Source organism: Desmodus rotundus, chromosome 5 (genome assembly GCF_022682495.2).
Source record: "Desmodus rotundus isolate HL8 chromosome 5, HLdesRot8A.1, whole genome shotgun sequence".
NCBI classification, from domain to species: domain Eukaryota; kingdom Metazoa; phylum Chordata; class Mammalia; order Chiroptera; family Phyllostomidae; genus Desmodus; species Desmodus rotundus.
In genome coordinates, this window is record NC_071391.1 from 128,776,332 (window position 1) to 128,794,758 (window position 18,427).

Consider the following 18,427-nt stretch of genomic DNA (forward strand, 5'->3'; position numbering starts at 1 on the left):
TTCATATTTTTTTTAAGAACAGGAATCCAATTCACCATAGTCCCATTGAATAAAATTATCTGTTAAGTTAAGATTAATTAACTGATCAGGTGATTGGGGCTGTGGAGGGCTGGAAAACCAACCTGAGAACCACTGGGTCAGAACAATGGTACTGAGGTCAAGGTTTGTTGTAGTGCTTGAGAGATTGTTTGCATGTTCTAACGGGACAGTAAGCCACTGGACCAGCCTTGTTTACACAGCAAGGTCCTCCTTTACACAAAATAGCCTTCTAATTAGGGAATGACATATTTGAAGTAGCTGCAGAAAAAACACTTAGCCTAATAGGTCATGCTATTACTTTTTACAAATAACGAGAGGGCAAATACCCAACCAAGTTCTCCTCACATTCATCAGTCCAAATTTGGCTTTCTTTTGGACGAATCAGCTTTTCTCTCTTTCCAGAGCATTGAATGACTTACAATTTCACCCTGTCTGCTGACTAAGAAGGCCACAGATCACACGGAAAGTACAGATGCATTAGTGCAAATCCAACCCCACTGCTAGGGAAGTAATTAAAATGTATGCCCTGCTGACAGATAATGCATTCTTTTATTTAAACAAATAATCACTAGAAAGACAGTCATAACAAGCCATCATAATTCTTGTAAGTCAGCACAGCATCAAAAATATCCATTTACTATGTTTAGCAGAAGATTTCTGGCACATTTTGCTACTAGCAATCTGTACAAACCTATCGTTAGGCTGGTGGACTAGGATTTCCTGTGAAGTGAAATCACAACTCTCCAATTTAAGGATTTCCTTCCTTCTGGCAGCACTTCGGCCCAATCTAAATGCAATTGTTTCCTTGAATGGAGTAATTTAATTTTCTGCAAATCTCTACTGCCTTTAAAATGCTAAGTTCAGAAAATGAAATGAAAAAAACAACTGGGTCAGTTGACCAGGTAATTCAGGCCCAAAAATAAACTATTGTTTAGAAACTTCATAAAACACGTAAGTCATTTTTATTTCCTGAATTACTCATTATCCCAGTAGTCTAATTTTCTAGTCTATATCTGGACTATGTAATAAAAAGTAAATACTAATAATTACTGGAGTTTCTGCTGATCTGAATGAGCTGTCATGTGATCATAGGCACATGAAATTCATAGGCAACGAACCCCAGCAGAAAAGGAAAAATTCCACTTAGTGGAATATATGTTTTGTGTAAGTAGATATAATTTGAGTATGTAAAGACATGTCCTGAAAAATGGTAATTGCTATTATCCTTGTGTTTATATTTAATGTCAGAAATCTTGGAAACATCCATTCTGAATAGCTGGGGCTTTACACCATGTTTAACAGTCCCACATGAAGAAGAATCTCATTGGCGATTTCAGTAATAATGACTAAGATTGAATGAAACTGTTCTGATTTTCCATCTCTATTTGTACCTGTACTAAAAGGACAAGGGATCAGACACTCATGTGAAGGGAGAAATGTCCTTAGGCACCACAGTTTTACTGTTGCTTTTTAGTTCAGAGATTTCCTACCATGTGGTTGTTCAGCAGAGGTTCCTCAGCTTAAGACAGCAGGATGGGGACCTGTACTAAGTACTGGATACATTATCCAGTTGAATATATCATTTATCCCCAGGCAGGAAAAAAGTCGGAGACCCTTTGGACACACATAACTCTCTGAGGATCTGAGAAGACTGAATCTGTTTCTTTTAATATTTGAAGCAAGGATAAGTTACATGAACATAAGGGAGAAGGGGTCCACTTCTCTGAAACACTGTCTCTCTGTCACAAGTTGCTAACAAGTACTCCCTGAAAGTCACATGCTATTTAGAAGCCGAAATTCCCGGAGTCTCTTCTTGTTACCTACATACAGAGACACATGCAAAGATGGATGATTGTCCCTTTAAAGAAATATTCCTTTAAGATGGGATATTAGAGGAATTTTAGAGGAAAGGCTTGACCATTAGTGGTTGGCGTGGTTTCCAAAACCCTTCTAAATTCTCTGAGACCACCTAAATTGGATGGAAAACAAGAAAGTTCAAGTGGTCAAGGCTGAGTCCTCCTTGCTCCCAGTTCAAGGAGATGCATTTAGTTTGATTTTATTTGTTTGTCCTTCATAAGAAGAGTTGCCTTGATGCAAACAGAGAAATTTGAAAATTAGTGTATGATGAGGCAAAAACAATGTCCAAAATAAACTCTAAAAGGAAATTTTATACACTTATTTGGCCGGTCAGTAGTCATTACGCAAGAGTTATTGATCACCGACAGTTTCAGGCACTGATCAGGAGCTTGGGAGATACACCAGGGCAGGACAGAGGTCCTTGCCCATCATTTCTGGTAGGAGAAAGACAGGCAATCAACAGTGAACAAATTAAATAACATTTTAAGTATTTTAAAAGAGAATATTTGTTATGGAAGAAAAACTAGATTGGGATCTGCCAGTTCAGAAGAGGAGCAAATAATGCTTAAAACAATGGTCAGGAAAATTCTCTTCAGATGGTACCATTTGAGCCAAATCTTGAAGGATGTGAGAGTATTAGTCAATTATTTAAGTATCTCAAGGTAATTATATGTTGTTATTTTTCCAGGAAAGGTAGTTATCTAAAAAGAGAACTCCCTAATTAGCTTTTCCTTGAAAATTTGGTTTTCAGGTGACTAAGGGATTAGTAGAAGTACAACTCATATATCACTATATGTCATTAGTGAGAAAAAAAACATTAATTAAAAACAAAAGAGCTTTTCTCTGGATGGTACTTCTGGCCCATGAGAAAATATTTACCTCCTTGTACCCATCAGCTTGTAAATTTGAATCTAGAAAGCAGTTCTTAGCCAATGGCCCCCACATTTGTTCAAAGGGGAGCCAAGTCCATTGCATTGCCATCATTGTGTGTAAGAGAAATGTTAGTGTCAAGCTACAAAATATCCAAATAATTTTGGTTGAGTAGAATCACTCTTTTATGCTTTCTTATACCAATATTCACCATAATACGGGACCCAACACTAAACTGTTTCCCTGTTAAAGGATGGAATTTTACTCCCCTACAATGGAAATCTTAAAAATGAAAAGCAAAAGTATCCTAAGGTAACACTCTATGGTTGTTGTCCTTCATACTACCTCTAAATTTATTCTGTAAGAATAAGGATGAGATCCTGTTTTATAATGATTGGTGTGTTAAGAGGAAAAAAGCCTTTAAAGTCTCCTTAAAGACTTTATCAGTAAAGAAATAACTGATATAGAATAGAGACTGCTTATTCTATATCAGTTATTTCTGGTCAAAGTATCCACAATGCTTTTTCCTATTATATAATAAGCAATATTCTCTACCAAACCTTATATTTCAAAATGTCAACAGTTTCTGGGTTTGCTTTTTTTTAGATAATTTGTAATGTTCTTCCCTAATCAGCAGTTCTGTAGTTCTAATTAAAGACTCAAACTTATTCAGTATGTGAGCTGAGCACTCTGGGAAACTGCATTGTTCTCTAAAATCACTGGCCTACATAATTTAAGAAACACCCTCTTACCAGACTAATTGTGTTGATGCCGGTTTATAAAAAAACTTAAATTCACATTTAAATTTACATTTTAAAAGGGATAAATAAAGCAAAATAATTATTTTGGAAAAATAAAATAATGAAAAAAATAAAATCACTTCCTTTGGAAAAAGAATAATCTTTTTAAAACCTAGTATGCCATAATTTAAGTTTTTTGCTATTTACAATCCATTTCAGTGAAGCACATAAATAATTACGTATACAACCTCATTCTTTAAACAGTTAGGCTGTGGAGAGTCCTTTTTCTGCTCTTCTTTGAGGATAAACTAATCTATTACAGTCTAGTAAGATCTTTGTTCAGTTTATCAGCTATGCAGTGCCATCATTTTTATAGAGTATATAAATACATGGAAAACTTCTCATCACAGAACCAAGAGAACAGAGGTACAAAGGAGCTGAGGCTTTTATTTGTGATAAATATGACAAAATTGACTATATCACAGCAACAGATAACACATATTTAGTCTTCAAGAAAATTTTGTTGATTGTACTCAGAACCGATGGGCATGTAGACTAAAGAAGAACTGCGAAATAAATGCCATTTCTAATAGTCACAGAGCCTTCTCTGCGTATCATACTGATGAGAAGATATTTGAGATCTGATTTTACGTAGCGGTATTCTGGTCTTTCCCCGTTCCATGGTGGCAAATGAAGATCATCCAGTGGCTAATCATGATAGATAATTCAAAATGTTATTTCTTAGGTTCCATATGCACCAAACACAGGCATTTTAATACAGTAAGATCCTGTCAACATTCACAAGTGCTTCTAAAAACTTAATATTATGAAGCTAAATGAGGAAATACGATTTAAGAAGCCATACAGAAGATACACAGAAGAAACTAGTTCATCAGAAACCACAGCAAATGTATGGAAAAGCTATAAAACGAACACACATCATGATGTTAGTGATTGGAAGGTGGGTACTTCACAGACAAATTAGCTGTGTACCAGCACGAGAGCTAAAGGATGGTAACAAAAACCATGGAAACAAATGAAAATTAATAAAACATACTAAATGCTTTATTCTTCACTAAATATTAATGATAGCAAATCTATCTTTAGAATATTAATTGCGCTATGACATTACAGATAAAGTTTTAAAACATAATCATCAATATGGCTTATCAAGTAGTTATAGTGGAATCAATATCTAATTTTATTTTTTTATAAATTATCTGAAGATCTTCATTGTCACTAATACAACACAATTCAGGCACTTATAAAATGTGTGTCTGTGTGTTTGACAGTTGTAAGACCTTGGCCTTCTAGTAACATGAGAAACCCGGACAATCACACCATGAATGTTCATTTGAAAGAGCGAACGGGGCATATATTTTGCAAATATGCAGTAGGATTTATGAATGCAAGGGTTAGCAAATATGATCACATCAGATAAGAGCCAACTTTTGGCTTTTTTGAAGTTTATAACCCAAATCCTATGTAAGCACAGGTCATATGGTATAATATATGACAGTTGATAAAGTGAGATTAAAAAAAGGAGAGAACTCAACTCACATAAACCACAGTAGATAGTATAATAACGGCAGATTTCAATTGCAGTAACATTCTTATACCTGCTTTTGCATGAATAGGGTAAGTTAGAAAATAAAATTTGATTATTTGCCACTGTGACAGTGAATAACATTAAAATTTCTGAAACCCTTAAACACAAAATATGATTGACTTTATAACCTTACAGACCCATTGCTGTGCATATGCTAAGGGGTATTAAAGTGGTATCAGAACGATGCCTTACGAGAGGGATATACTGCAACTTTGGAAAAGGATATGCATGATAGGGGAAAAAAAGAGAAACTTTAGAGACAGAGGATCCATGAAACCTGTCGCAATAATTCTTTTTAGATATCTGAATACGTTTCCTCTTCTTTTCTACCCTCCACTTTGTCCGCGCCAGACCCTCCAGGTCTTCCTGTACATCTCCCTCTTCCAGTGCGCCCTCCACGCTCACGTATGTAAGTCATGAAAATGGCACATCCAAGACCCAGTTAGAAATTTTTTCTGGAAATACAACAACTAAAAAGAAAGACAACCTTCCTGCTTTCATGGAGCTTACATTCTATTAGGAACAGTTCACATTAAATGTATAATCACCCATGTAAATATAAACTTATAAATACATATAAATATGTAATTACAATTATGATGATGGCTAGGAAGGAGAATACAGGCTTCCAATCAAATGACCAACAGGTAACTGGCAGTTATTAACCTGGGCTCTTGCGCTATTAATCATCCATGATGCTAGATTTGCAGTGTAATTTACTTAACATTTTCTCATAAAAAATGGTCACTCATTACTTTCAGACAACCAGTGAAGTAAAATATAATGTAAGAAAGTAATTGTTGGAATAAAGTGACCAGTTAAACACACATGGGAAAAAATGCTAAATTCCTAGGCAAATTGATACACTTGCATTCTAAATAAAATGGAAGACTAAAGTTAGCACCATCAATGATCCCAACAATACCACTGACAAATTTCATACCGGAAAAGAAAGCAACTACAACTTAACAAAGGCCATTTGGATCCATGTAGCCACATGCGGCAGAAGTAAGGTTTGCTCTAGAGAATATGTCTTCAGCTATCTCTAAGAAAGCTATAATTCATTGAAACAAAGTTTATTCCTAATTGTATCCAGTTAAAGGTGACATTTCTTTGTTTATAAAACATGAAAGCAAATCCAAATAATTGTCTCTATAGTTTGGTCTGCAGAAGATGGTCTATGGGAAGAGTGACAAAGCTTTATTCATTATGGTTCCAGGAGCACATAGCAATGATTCTTAACATGTCTCCAGCTGACTTAGCCATTTTTGTGATGTACACATGATACGGGATTTTTAAGTTTCCAAACCCTGAAAAATGAGTTAGGAAGTATGGAAGGATCCACACTGACTCTATAAGGATCCATCACAGTTATACCAGAGCTTAAAGACTGGGGAGAAAGATTAAGAAGGTTATCAGAATGAATGTTCTCTTTAGATGAGTTACCTTTTTTCTCCTTCTTAAAAAAAATGAAATGCATTCATTTACCACTGGGCATTTAGAAATTTGGAAAATATTTAAAAATCCATAGAAAAAAAATTAAAATAATTACAATAATGCTCCTGAATCCAATTTTACTTCTGGATTAGAAAAATACATTAATCCAGAGATGATCATCCCAGAGACCCTGAACTCACTACTCCTAAAGAGAAATGTGGTGTCCAGAAAAATACTACAGGATTATACTGTGACAGAAAGATTTGGGAGGCATAAATTTACAATGCACATCAGTTATTTTAGCCTAAGGAGGTTAACATTTAGGATTTAATCTGACATAGAAAGCTACCATGTAAAGTTGCTAGACATTTTTTGACTTCTCCAACAGGTGGCACAAGGCAAGGATAGCCACTGAAGAACGACCCTGATTCGTGGTACCTTTATCTTTTTAAATGCCCATCACTTTTTCCCATTCTCACAGCACTTCCAGTCTGCCATCTGGCTGACTCGTCCATGTTTTCATTTCCCAATCATAACAACACTTTTTAATGTGGATGCATGTCACAGACAAGATTGTATTTTTGATCTAGAATGCAGATTTATTGAATTAATTTTCAGTTAAAGACTTACAAATCACATTTTCACTTCTATACATCTAATCAAACAACATGTAATGGGATCAGTCTGATTTGCAGAACAATCAAGTCCATCTTAAATCTTCTTTCTTGATTTAACATCAGAAAGCATCCTGGTCCCATTAACAGAAGCAGAATGTAAAGAAAAAAGGAAAATCCCTACCCTCTGTAGTTTTGTGCTCATTGAGGAATAAAATTTGATGAAAATTTTAGCAAAGATATGTTTGACACACATACCTACAGAAACGATTTAAGACTGAATGGTAAAACTGAATGAAGTGACACAATATTAATTACACCAAAACAAATATCAACTTAGCATAAACATGAATTATTCTTTATGTAGAATTAAATGGCTATATAGTTAGAAAATTACTTTTAAGAATTACCTTTTCACAACATAATGCATATATGTGTGCATATTGAGAAAGTTTTTGTATATACATGCATCCCTACCAATGTACACAAGGAACATACACAAACATATAGATACACTTCACTGAGCCAGTAAAGTAAAATATATAGTTCTACTATACCATTCTGAGTCTTATACTAAGTAACATGGTGAGAAATACCCACTTAGGAAAGAAAAGTGGGTGGTACTTTGTCCTCAAAAAATAAAAGTGAAAAATCATCCCAAATGGTGCACAAAATCTTTAAAAGAAGCAAGATATACTGCCATTTGCATAGTTGCTGGAATGCTTAAAACGAGATCAAATTACACCATTGAAAATGGTTGACCAAATAACAAACTGCAATAGTGTATGTCCTTTTTTTATTAACTCAGAGTATCCAAGCAACATGTGTTTCTAAAGCTCTACTTCACACTTTTAAAACTTTGATACCATTTCCTACCTATTGCCCCACTCAAGTTCAGGTGCTTCTGTGAGCGGAAGCATTTCCCTGCTAGGTGGCCTAACATGAAGCTGCAGGACCCTGGGCTTTGAGCCCAGTCACTGGAGTAAGATTTAGAGCATAAGAAAGATTCAGAGAATTCAAGGATAAGACACATTCCTGTGTTTGAAATAACCCAAAATGCAAACAAACAGACATACAAACAAACAACTAGAGACCAAGGGCACATTCACATATAGTTTAAAAAGTTAAATTTAAAGGCTATGGCACATATTTACCAAGCTGCCTATCATCTACCTCCTTTTGTTGCAAACACTAAACATAATGTGGATGGCTCTACATGGTGAATTATACATGCTTTTAAATTGGACACCAATGTTGTCAAGGAGTGCACATGCCTGACTTACCAAGAGATGCAAGAATATGCACCTGGTCGATAATGTTCTTAAAACAGAGTTAGTATACACAAAACAGAGAACAGGCTTGTCTTGCTCCTCTGTTTCTCTCTTCCACAGTCCTGCCTCTTCCAGGTTATCGTGGAGTTTGTGTGCGTGACATCTAGCAGACAATGAAGTGATGAGCAGAACTACTTCAATGCTGCGCATGCTTAAACTTACATCCCAGTGCAGAATAGCTGGGGCAGGTGGGCTCCAGAATTAAGTGTTTGAAGATGATATAGCAATGGTGACTACACTCATTATTAAGCTGCCAGTGAATGATACTGCCAGAACTGACACCGAAACCTGTGGCTAATTTTTAAATGCACTAATTATATAAGCAGCTGACATGGAAAAAATAACTCTAAGGAGCAAGGGAAAAAAAAGAATGAAACATTTTGATGGATTTTTGTCTTACCTTAAATTCATAAAATACTCATTAACACTCATACCTACCTCCCAGTGACCATTACGAATGCCAAAAAGTGTAAATACATTTGCATAACTTAGACGCACCCTAATTTATACAGATGATATTACGTAGAAATAAAATAGTGTAATACCTTTACTTTTACCTATTGATTTGATGAAATGGTTCCATGAAGAAAGGGTTTCCATACAAAGAGAATAAAGAGGAGAGAAACAACAATAAGAATTATGAATATATGTAAATGTACTAGTCTTTGAAAATTAAACAAGAAAGAATAAATAAAGGTTTGAAAGCAAATGGAGATACAGTCAGTACATGTTGAAAACTATGCCTTTTTTAAAGGCAATACATGCAAGGAAACTGGAAAGCCCATGCTCACTTGAAGGTATTACACACACACACACAAAAGATACACAATGACTACAGGTAAAAGAAGTATTGATCCCACGGAACACTATACTCAGCATTCTAGAAGCCAGAAGCCAAGGATGTCTGCGTGTTCCCAAACTGCCATGCATGGGTGAAAAATGGACTCTTTTTTGACACACTAGGTTAAACTGGGTATCCTCTTTCAGATACTAATTTTTGATGTTTCTTGGTTTTTCTTTACTATAACTACGTTTAACGGCATATACTGATAAATGTATGAAAACTTTACATCACAAGTCCTTATGTCTCATTTATTTTCACATATTATAATGCAAAGAATGAACAAAAACAAAAGCCAAAAGAGCAAACCAAAAATCAAACCAACAAATAAAGGGGAGAAAAAACACATGAAAAAAAAATGTGAACGAAAGTCACATATTTAATTTGCAGCCAGATAATTTGCAAGCATTTCCCCATCCTTTGCAGTGATGGTTTGAAAGCAGCTACAAAACAAGAAAACACTGAAAGCAGAGTGGAAAAGGAACAGAGCCCATACCTTGGTCGCCCATCATCAGGTGCGCCAGACCTTGAAGGGAAACAAGAGCACAGTCAGCAATAAACAAGGGAGCATGGGAAGGCAGGGTTGTCAAGGTGACAAAAATGTTCAGTGACAGACATCTTGTTTCCTGTGAGACATGTCTGTTTCTCAGAGGCAAATCAAAAAGCATTCTTTCAACCCCTGGTTGGAATGCTTTGGGGCAAAGAGTTAGAGAGCTACAGTTTAGACACCGGCATATGCTGCACTGTGTATTTCTACTGGTAGCAGTTGGAACAATAAGGAGCTTAAGAGCATGACTTAAAATCCAATCAATCCCTTAGTATTACATCTGCCCTTCCTCAGTTTTGAACACTGCCCCCATAGGGCTTGCCATTGTTCAGTATGAAATTATATTTTTTAAAAACCCAAAGAATACCTGAAATATGGGCTGGGTCTGATCTTTTTCCCCTCATCAAAAAATGAGAAGTTTCATAATTAAATGAAAAAAAAAGTCCTTAGTCACACTGAAATGATAATGCAGAGATGTCTCCTTGCCTGACACACGTAGCAATTGACTCAGCTGGTTCAGATACACAAAAGATCATTACACGCAGTTGTAAAGCTAGGACTTACTACAGAACAATGTTTTTAAGGAACAAAGAATCAGATTTAAATCGGCTCAGGTCATGTTCCATGGAGAACAAAATTATTTAGTATTTTCCTTAACCATAACTTAAATGCTAGACTATGAGTTAATGTGAGTATAGATTATATATAGATATACAGATATATGAAACAATTCCATCAAGGAAGTTCTCTGAAATTATATTGAATTCCTTTTATTTATTTAAATTATTCATTATCTCTTGACAATTAACTTTAGATTGAAGATCACTCTTTTTCTAAAGAATACAACTAATTTTCTTTTAACCAGTTATTTTATACTTTTTACTGAAAGGCATAATTCCTAGTTTTTATTCTAAATTCAATAGTAAAACTACTACTAAATCCATGTATATTTCAAAAATACGGGAAAATGTTAGAGCAATAGTGTGCATACAATTTTAACAAAATTTATATTTCATTTGGGTAGTGGTAGTTCAAATATATTTTAGTCTTTATTTAAGATACATAACATTATGTATTACGTGCATCAGTATTAAAATAATCAGTGTTATTTTCTTAAAATTTTACAGATAAACATTCCGTAGGACAAATATAAATTGTCATATAATCACAATACAAAAATTATTAAACATAGTAGTTTAAGATTTCTGTTATCCAGCCTCTTTTTGTATTTTCTAAGTGATTTAAAAAAATAATCACACAGGCAGATTAAAACATGATCTGTTGGTGATTTGTGATATTTTTTATATGCTTAGAAATAGTTGTTTATCTGTCCAAGTGATACAATTTTTCATTTAATTTCACTCTTAAAACTACTATACATATTTCCTAATAACAGTTTATAACATTTTGTAGACTAAATCAGGGAACTATCTCTGTATCAGATCTAACTTTTACGAAATACATTAGATATCGCTAATGGTTTTTAATACCACCTTGGTAAGGATTGAAATTAATACATTTCAAAAGCATTCACACTCCTCATGCTAGATTTTCCACTTCTAAGGAAATTCGACTATATTGCCAAAGCTGCATTATAAATAGGGATGTTAAAATTATGACTGAATAAACTTTATTGCAATAGTTTATGGCCTAGACTCTGAAAATCTTGTCAGAATTTTTCATGGGATGACTGTGTTTGAGGAGAGAGGCATTCATGCTTACTAGGCCATTTTTAAAGCTCACTGGAATGCAACTGAATTTAAAGAGAAAAGAAGAAAAACGTGAATCTTTACAGTATGATTAAGGAAATGCAAAAGAGGTTGAAACTATACTTAACAACACTTTCAATCTTAATTAACATGCACAATACAAATGAGACTGACACTGAAGAATGTCAGACCTGCAGGGTAATATCATCTTGATCAAATGCATACTCACATGCTATTAAATTTACAGCATAGAAAAACAGAAGCCTTATGCAAAGCCAACACTTGAAAAAGTATCACTGAGTATTTATTTTGAAGTTTTAATCTATTTTATTTAAATAATAAAACAGATACGTTCAGCAAGTAAACAACTATACTGTCTATGAATGAATCACAAACAATATGCTAAAATTTGCTAGTGATCAATGTATAATAACACAAATTGTTCTTTATTTGAAATATCAAATCTTCGTAACTTTACTATTTATCTGTAACATTTAATGAGAACTTTTTTCCCAAGAAAGTTGTCATTCTGTAGAAATGTATATTATTTTTACAGAATGATTTTATTTCAAAATATTGCAGCAAAATGAAATATGCTAAATGCTTCTGACATATAGACATTGGTAAATTATTTAAGTAAACCTGTTATTTATATATTATATAATTTGAGAGAACATCATCTTCCCTTCCATAATTCTTTATTCTATCTAGCTCTTTCTGCATTTTTATCACAAAGGGGTCTGTTTGACACCACACCAAGACATTTAAGTTCTTTAAATATATGTTGAAATATGTTTAGTTTGTTGGGTTCTATACAAAAAATGTATACCTTTCTCAAAATTCTTTGAGAGATAATTTTGAAAAACTTGAATAAATACTGTAGGTTTATTTAACAGACACAGAATATTATGAATATACTTACCATTAATAATGATGGAGTACTGTATGCTTTCTTTCCACTGGCTGAAGACTTATTTTTTAATCTAAATGTATGCCTCTTATTTATAGTCAGTACTTTATTCTATTTTTATAAATCAAAACATTAAAACTAAAACAATGGGCTTGAGATAATGTAATGATAAAGAATTCCAAAAGAAAAGAAATCATTTTGATGCAGAAAAAAAAGGAGAAAGAATCATGCATTGTGTTCTGAAACTACAAATAATCTCTCATTTAAAATAAAAACAGGATTATATTGTTTTTCCATACAGAACACTGCAATAAACATTCTAAGGTTCATATGGGATGCTGAAATCCAACAAGGATTGAAATTAAGACTGAAGAAATTTCATATACTCGGGGGCCCTGGGATGGAGACATGTGTTCTATATGAAAAGTGATACATAATCCAGAAATCAACAAATGCTCAGAAAAAAGTGTGTTAACTTACCGTCTAAATTCGAGTTGTACTCTATAAATGCTAAGAAATAAAAGGCAAATGAGAGTTGGAGACAAAAAAAGTAAACAGCACCCACCTTCCACATTGTTGTCTTCTGAAAGCACAGGACAAGGAGGGAGAGAAAAGGAAAAACATTCATTAAGCAGCATGCAGACTGGACCTTGCCTTTGCATGTCTTCCTCATGCAAGGCACCAAACACAGCATGCAGTGCTCCATCGCTACCATTCCGGGGGGAAAACAAATCACGGGAGGCAGGTTCTCTCCCACTGGCAGCACTTAAAAAAAGTGACACTAAATTTCAGTGATACTGGTATGTCCTGAGCAAGGAGTTTTAAAGTCTACCACCGCCCTGGGTAAAACAAACATTTGTCCATGTTGCTGGCATGGTTTTGCTAGGCAATAAATTTTTAAAGCTTTTTTATACCATTCTTAAAGACTCTATTTCTAAATTCTGATTTGGACTTGGCTGAAAGAAAAATAGCCGTGAAGTCTCACTTAAAAGATATTCCAGTTCTACAAAATATGTAATCCATTTCCTATCATGGCCTCTAAGTATGTCTAATACTTCAATTTCTTCCTTTAAAGAACCACAACATAAATACACAACTAAAATCTACAATTTAACTGACTTACTTAAAGTGCTCATATTGTAGTGCAAACAATGGTACTTTCTTGTAATTATTAAAATGCTAACTTTTAAAATGTTAGTAGAGAAAGCAATCACTGCAAGAGCAGTCCGTTCGGAAATGTCCATTAGGCAGTTTATCAAGATGTACTCACTTTGTACTTCTGTTTAGGGTGTGAATGTGAGTGGAGTTAAGAAAATGACAATATTTGGTAAACCTTCCCTTGTATTTCCATATATCTATATGATATTTACATATTTTTACATATTTATTCAAATACATGTCTGTGTGTGTATATATACACACAAACATGAATATATCTAATCATTTGCATTTCATCAATGTAAGTGAACGGGACTTAGACTATCGATATGCATGAGACAATTCAACAACTATCTGAGACACAGGGCTTGGTATCCAGGTAGGAAACATAAGGGAAAGCTATTTATGAGGCTAGGGCAAGAGTAAGGTTTCAGTAGGAATCAAAATTTTTCCAATAAAGTATATTCCTGTTGAAAGTCCCAGTCTCATTCATAAATTTCTTTAAATTAGCTATACTTTTCAAAGTGGTCATTTATCAGAAGTGTTTTTAAAGAACAGAACAATAGCAGTATAAAAATGAGAGAAATACAACTATAAGTGCATCACTTCACAAGGTTTAAAAGTAATGTTGTTAATGGTTAAAGTTATTAATGAATTAAAAGTCATCAATTTTATTTAAATTATACTACCTGGAAACTTTAATATCAAGACAGGCACATTGACTCATGTGGCATTAATACATAATAGGAAACAGCTAGTGGATACATGTGGACAATAGCCGCTGTACGAAATACTTGGTTTCCCAGAGTTGATTTTAAAAGAAATTTTAAAAACAATTGAAATATTTGGTATATGACAGTCAATTACTGGGTGCCTTTGGTTTGCAACCTATGAAATGAGGAATTAGGCTGAATCTGTTACTTTTCAATGGCAATTCAAACATGACACAGACACACAAATATTTAAGTTTTGTTTTATTGCTTTATATGGGAAATCATACAAAGATCCAGATTCTTTCAATATCTAAGATACACTTTGGTTTTATATTAATCGTCCTTGGAAGTTCTATTCCACATTTAAGATTAATATATTAGTGGTATTATTTAATACACAGAGAAATAACAGAATCAGGGAGTTTAAAAGAGTCAAGTGCCGGGAAGGTCTGTGAATTACTACAGAACTGTTTAATTTCTGTAAGCAAAAACCCAGCAAATATGGTTGTGAGTAGTACCATCTCAGAAAGAGGTTTTGGTAAAAGTGTTTCATGAAAGTCTAATAGGAAAAGAAAAATGAAAAAAAGCCAACAAAATAAACAGTCCCATGCTTCACATCAATTTTAAAAATGTGCTAAGTAGGATCTTAGAAAAAAAATTTGAGCTAACAAAATCAAGGTCATTGATTTGCCCTCTGAAAGTAAATTCTCATTTCACTGTTAACTAAGGCAAAGGGCCGAAGCAGGTGCCACGGGCCCCACCCGCCTTCCCACATTGTTCTGAGATCCCGTTCATAAGGAAAACCAGGTTGACTACCGGGACTCTTTCTATGCAAATCCAAATCTTGTTCAATGTGTAAACAAACCCTGACTTGACAAGTTCAGGGAAAAAATGGTCTAAGGAGACTTAGATTTGTAAAAATCAAAGTACTAGGGTAAATGGAAGGGTAATGTATTAATTCCTACAAAATAATTAAAGAAGAAAACTGGCTTGGAACAGCCTTGCCCTGTGTTTCCATGTATTTGCAGATTCAATCCTAGGATGAAAAACTGCTCTTTACTTTCTTTCATTTTATTGTCTCCCTTTGATATCCATTTCTAGGTTTTAGTTAATTTAAAATCTCTTAACCTAAACATGACCCCATACTATCCCAGAATTTGGATGCAGTTTTATGTAAGTGGTGGTAGCTCTAGTGTTTGCAATCATTGTCCAAGTAATTTTCCTCTTACCTTCCCTTTCTACTTGGCGTTGGGACTAAACAAAGACTATCCTGTTTAAAACAATAGTTTTTCTGATCACTTCAACTTTTGCTCTCTCTGTGGATCCTTATGCAATCAAAACTATTTTGGATTTTAGCAGCAGGAGAGAGGTGCTGAAATTGGCATCCCCCAATGTATAAAGCAGTGTATTTGGCATTAGCATAGTGTCCAAAGCAGTCCACCCAACCTTACCTGCAGACACATTGGCAACTTAGGGAAAAGCTCTTGGTTTGCCGGAAACCCTGGCTTCTTAATTCTGCTCCCCTAATGCTGCTCAAAGTGAGTCCCTTAATAGTCAACTTTCCTATAACGATCATGCCACCTAGAAAGGTCACACTCATTCTTTTCTTTGGATTGTGAAAATAATGAATACGAACCCTAGAAAAGATACCTTAAATTTTATTTTTCTTTCAGATTAGAGGTGCTTCCTTCACAAAGTGGGAATTAGCACCAGAATATCAACCATGTTATGAACGATGGCGGTGTGCTGACGGGAAGAGAAGCTGCAGTCTGTGAACTTGTGTGCTTTTAAATCGCTTCAAATGAGCATCTCCACGGACTTTTTTCCTTTTGCCCTCAGCCTCTAAGATTGCAAGGACAGTTCTTTAATGTATCATGTCAGCGTACTTTCCATATAATTTTAATTACATTATAGAAAAGAGAAATGAGTAAGAAAACAAATGTGCTTGTTTCAATATAAAGCAAATCAGAAATTTACTCATGACCAGTGGATAAAATAAAATTTGAAATGAAATGTCACAAATAACCCCTTTTTAAAAAAGTATAATCAGTGTTTAAGTTTAGCGATATGAAGAGAGTCACCTAAATGTAGAAGCAGTAGTCAACTTATATGCTATATTTTATACAAAATACAAAATATGTAGCATATTTATACATATATTTTATACAAAAAGGGCCAAAAGAAGTTTGTCACCACTTGGGTTTTCCTTATCTTCTTTGGTTTCTTCCCTTCTCTGCTAGCTGCCTGTACCTGGCTCCCTTCATTTTCTTTGTAATCAAAGAGTCCTCTCCTCCATCAAAAATGCCATTAAAGCAGGTGGCTTCCCACCCAGATCCATGCCCTCCAAGGCAGGGTACAGAGTAGCAAAACTGGTGGTGGCAGTATTAGCCAGCAGGAGGAATGCAGAATAAATTATATTTCCTTCTTCCTTCTTCCACAGAAGGCTTGCTAGCTTCTATCCTTGACTTTCCAGCTCCTTTTCGAGACATTATCCCTCATTTTGGAGATTAAATGCCAGCAGAGCAGAGGCTGGTTCTCATGGTGGCACACGATGGAGTTTTGTTTCATTTTTTGTTTGGTGTTAGCAGGGAAAGCCTTTAGAAAATCTCAATAGTCTGGAAAGCCTTCAAGGCCTGGGAAACGGAGGAATCACTGAGACTGTGGATTTGCACAGCAGTTAGCTGGAGGAAGAGAAATGCCGGCCAGAACCAAGAGGAGGTTCAACAGAAAATGAATTAAGGAAAGAAGACTGGGCAGGAATCTGGCTAGTTTCAAAAATGTTTTTCAACAGGTGGCTTCAGACACTGAATTTAAATCCACTTAAATGACACTTCCATCCAGCCTGCTGACTCCTGGTCCTAGACTATAAGGAGAGCCGAATAAAGTAGCTAATTTTTCCCTCTCTCTTTACTGCTCCGGAGTGAGAGGAGTGGTCGCTCTGAATTAGCCTGCAGCAGAAGAGATGTTCCTGACACCATAGTTGGAACTATAAACAACATTTCCCTAGAAACATGACAGGCAATATTGGACTTTTGGTGTAATTCTATGATTCAAGTGCATTATGGAATTAATGAGTCCCTCGTGAAGGGGTTTGAGCGGTTTACCTTGCCTTATACAGTGTTGTTTCCATAGGGAACTCTGATAAGGGCTTCAAATTATTTACTCAAAGAACTTTTGGAATAGAACTTTTACAAGCTGGAGACTGTGTTTCTGCTTCACACAGGTGGCAGTTTTGTTGTAAAGTTTGTGGCATATAATTCAAAATGCTCTATCTTGTTAATGGAGAAAGGGAGAAAAGGAAGAAAGGTAGGCTAATTATATGGCTGATTCATACGGGTCTTTAGCTGTTCAATGGAATGGATAGAATTTAATAATTATTAGTCAACATATTAAATATCTGTGTGTGTGTGTATATATATATATATATATGGCTCACATAAACTATACTGTATAAAATTTCACATTTTCTTTTCTTGAAGAAGAGTTAAGAAGATTTTGTTTTGCTTTTGTAGCCTCAATTCTTCCCTACATCTAATTTGAGAGTTAACATTTCTACATTTATTTCAATGGCTGGACTTCAGAAAAAAGCACTGCCTTTAACATTGATGTAAGAATTGTGATAATCACAGTCCACATTGTGTGTGCTCATGTCACTTACTTTTATTGTTTTATTGCTTATTGAGAAATAAACAGTTTCTGATCCAAAACTGACAGATAGCATCAAGCAGGGTGTTACCATGTACCTTTCTACCCATGTTCAATCACTACTACATCATTCTCCAAAGAAGGCTGATTCAGTTCAGTAGAGCTTCTTTTCTAAGCGTTTGAAGTCATCATATTTTAGACAGTAGATCAGGAAAGCTCTTAAAGTTGGGAGAATAAATGTAAATACATCCGAACTTATCTGCGCAACTCTTCACCCTTCTAATGGTGACAGGGATGTGCCAGTACTCAGATGTGACTTTCTGAATGAATAGGTGATATCCTTTGCCTGTGTGGTACCAGAAGAGAATACTCTACAACGTGTCCTTGGTTCTCCGAGACTAGGGCGT

At 34.8% G+C, this 18,427-nt stretch overlaps 1 protein-coding gene across 23 annotated transcripts in view; it reads right to left on the reverse strand.

Moving 5' to 3' along the window:
* Positions 1-18,427, reverse strand: part of NRXN1 (neurexin 1) — a 1,071,808-nt gene that overhangs the window by 949,989 nt on the left and 103,392 nt on the right. For 10 of the 23 annotated variants that reach the window (XM_071221551.1, XM_071221547.1, XM_071221545.1 and 7 more), the window contains exons 3-5: positions 13,070-13,087; positions 9,835-9,864; positions 9,043-9,054 (exon numbers count right to left, since the gene is read on the reverse strand). The exons of 5 other annotated variants lie outside the window; for them this stretch is intronic. In XM_071221551.1, coding sequence (XP_071077652.1) covers positions 9,043-9,054; positions 9,835-9,864; positions 13,070-13,087 — 60 coding nt within the window. The remainder of the gene's footprint in view (positions 1-9,042; positions 9,055-9,834; positions 9,865-13,069; positions 13,088-18,427) is intronic. 8 more of the 23 variants (XM_045189451.3, XM_024552814.4, XM_024552812.4 and 5 more) reach the window with 3 other exon arrangements.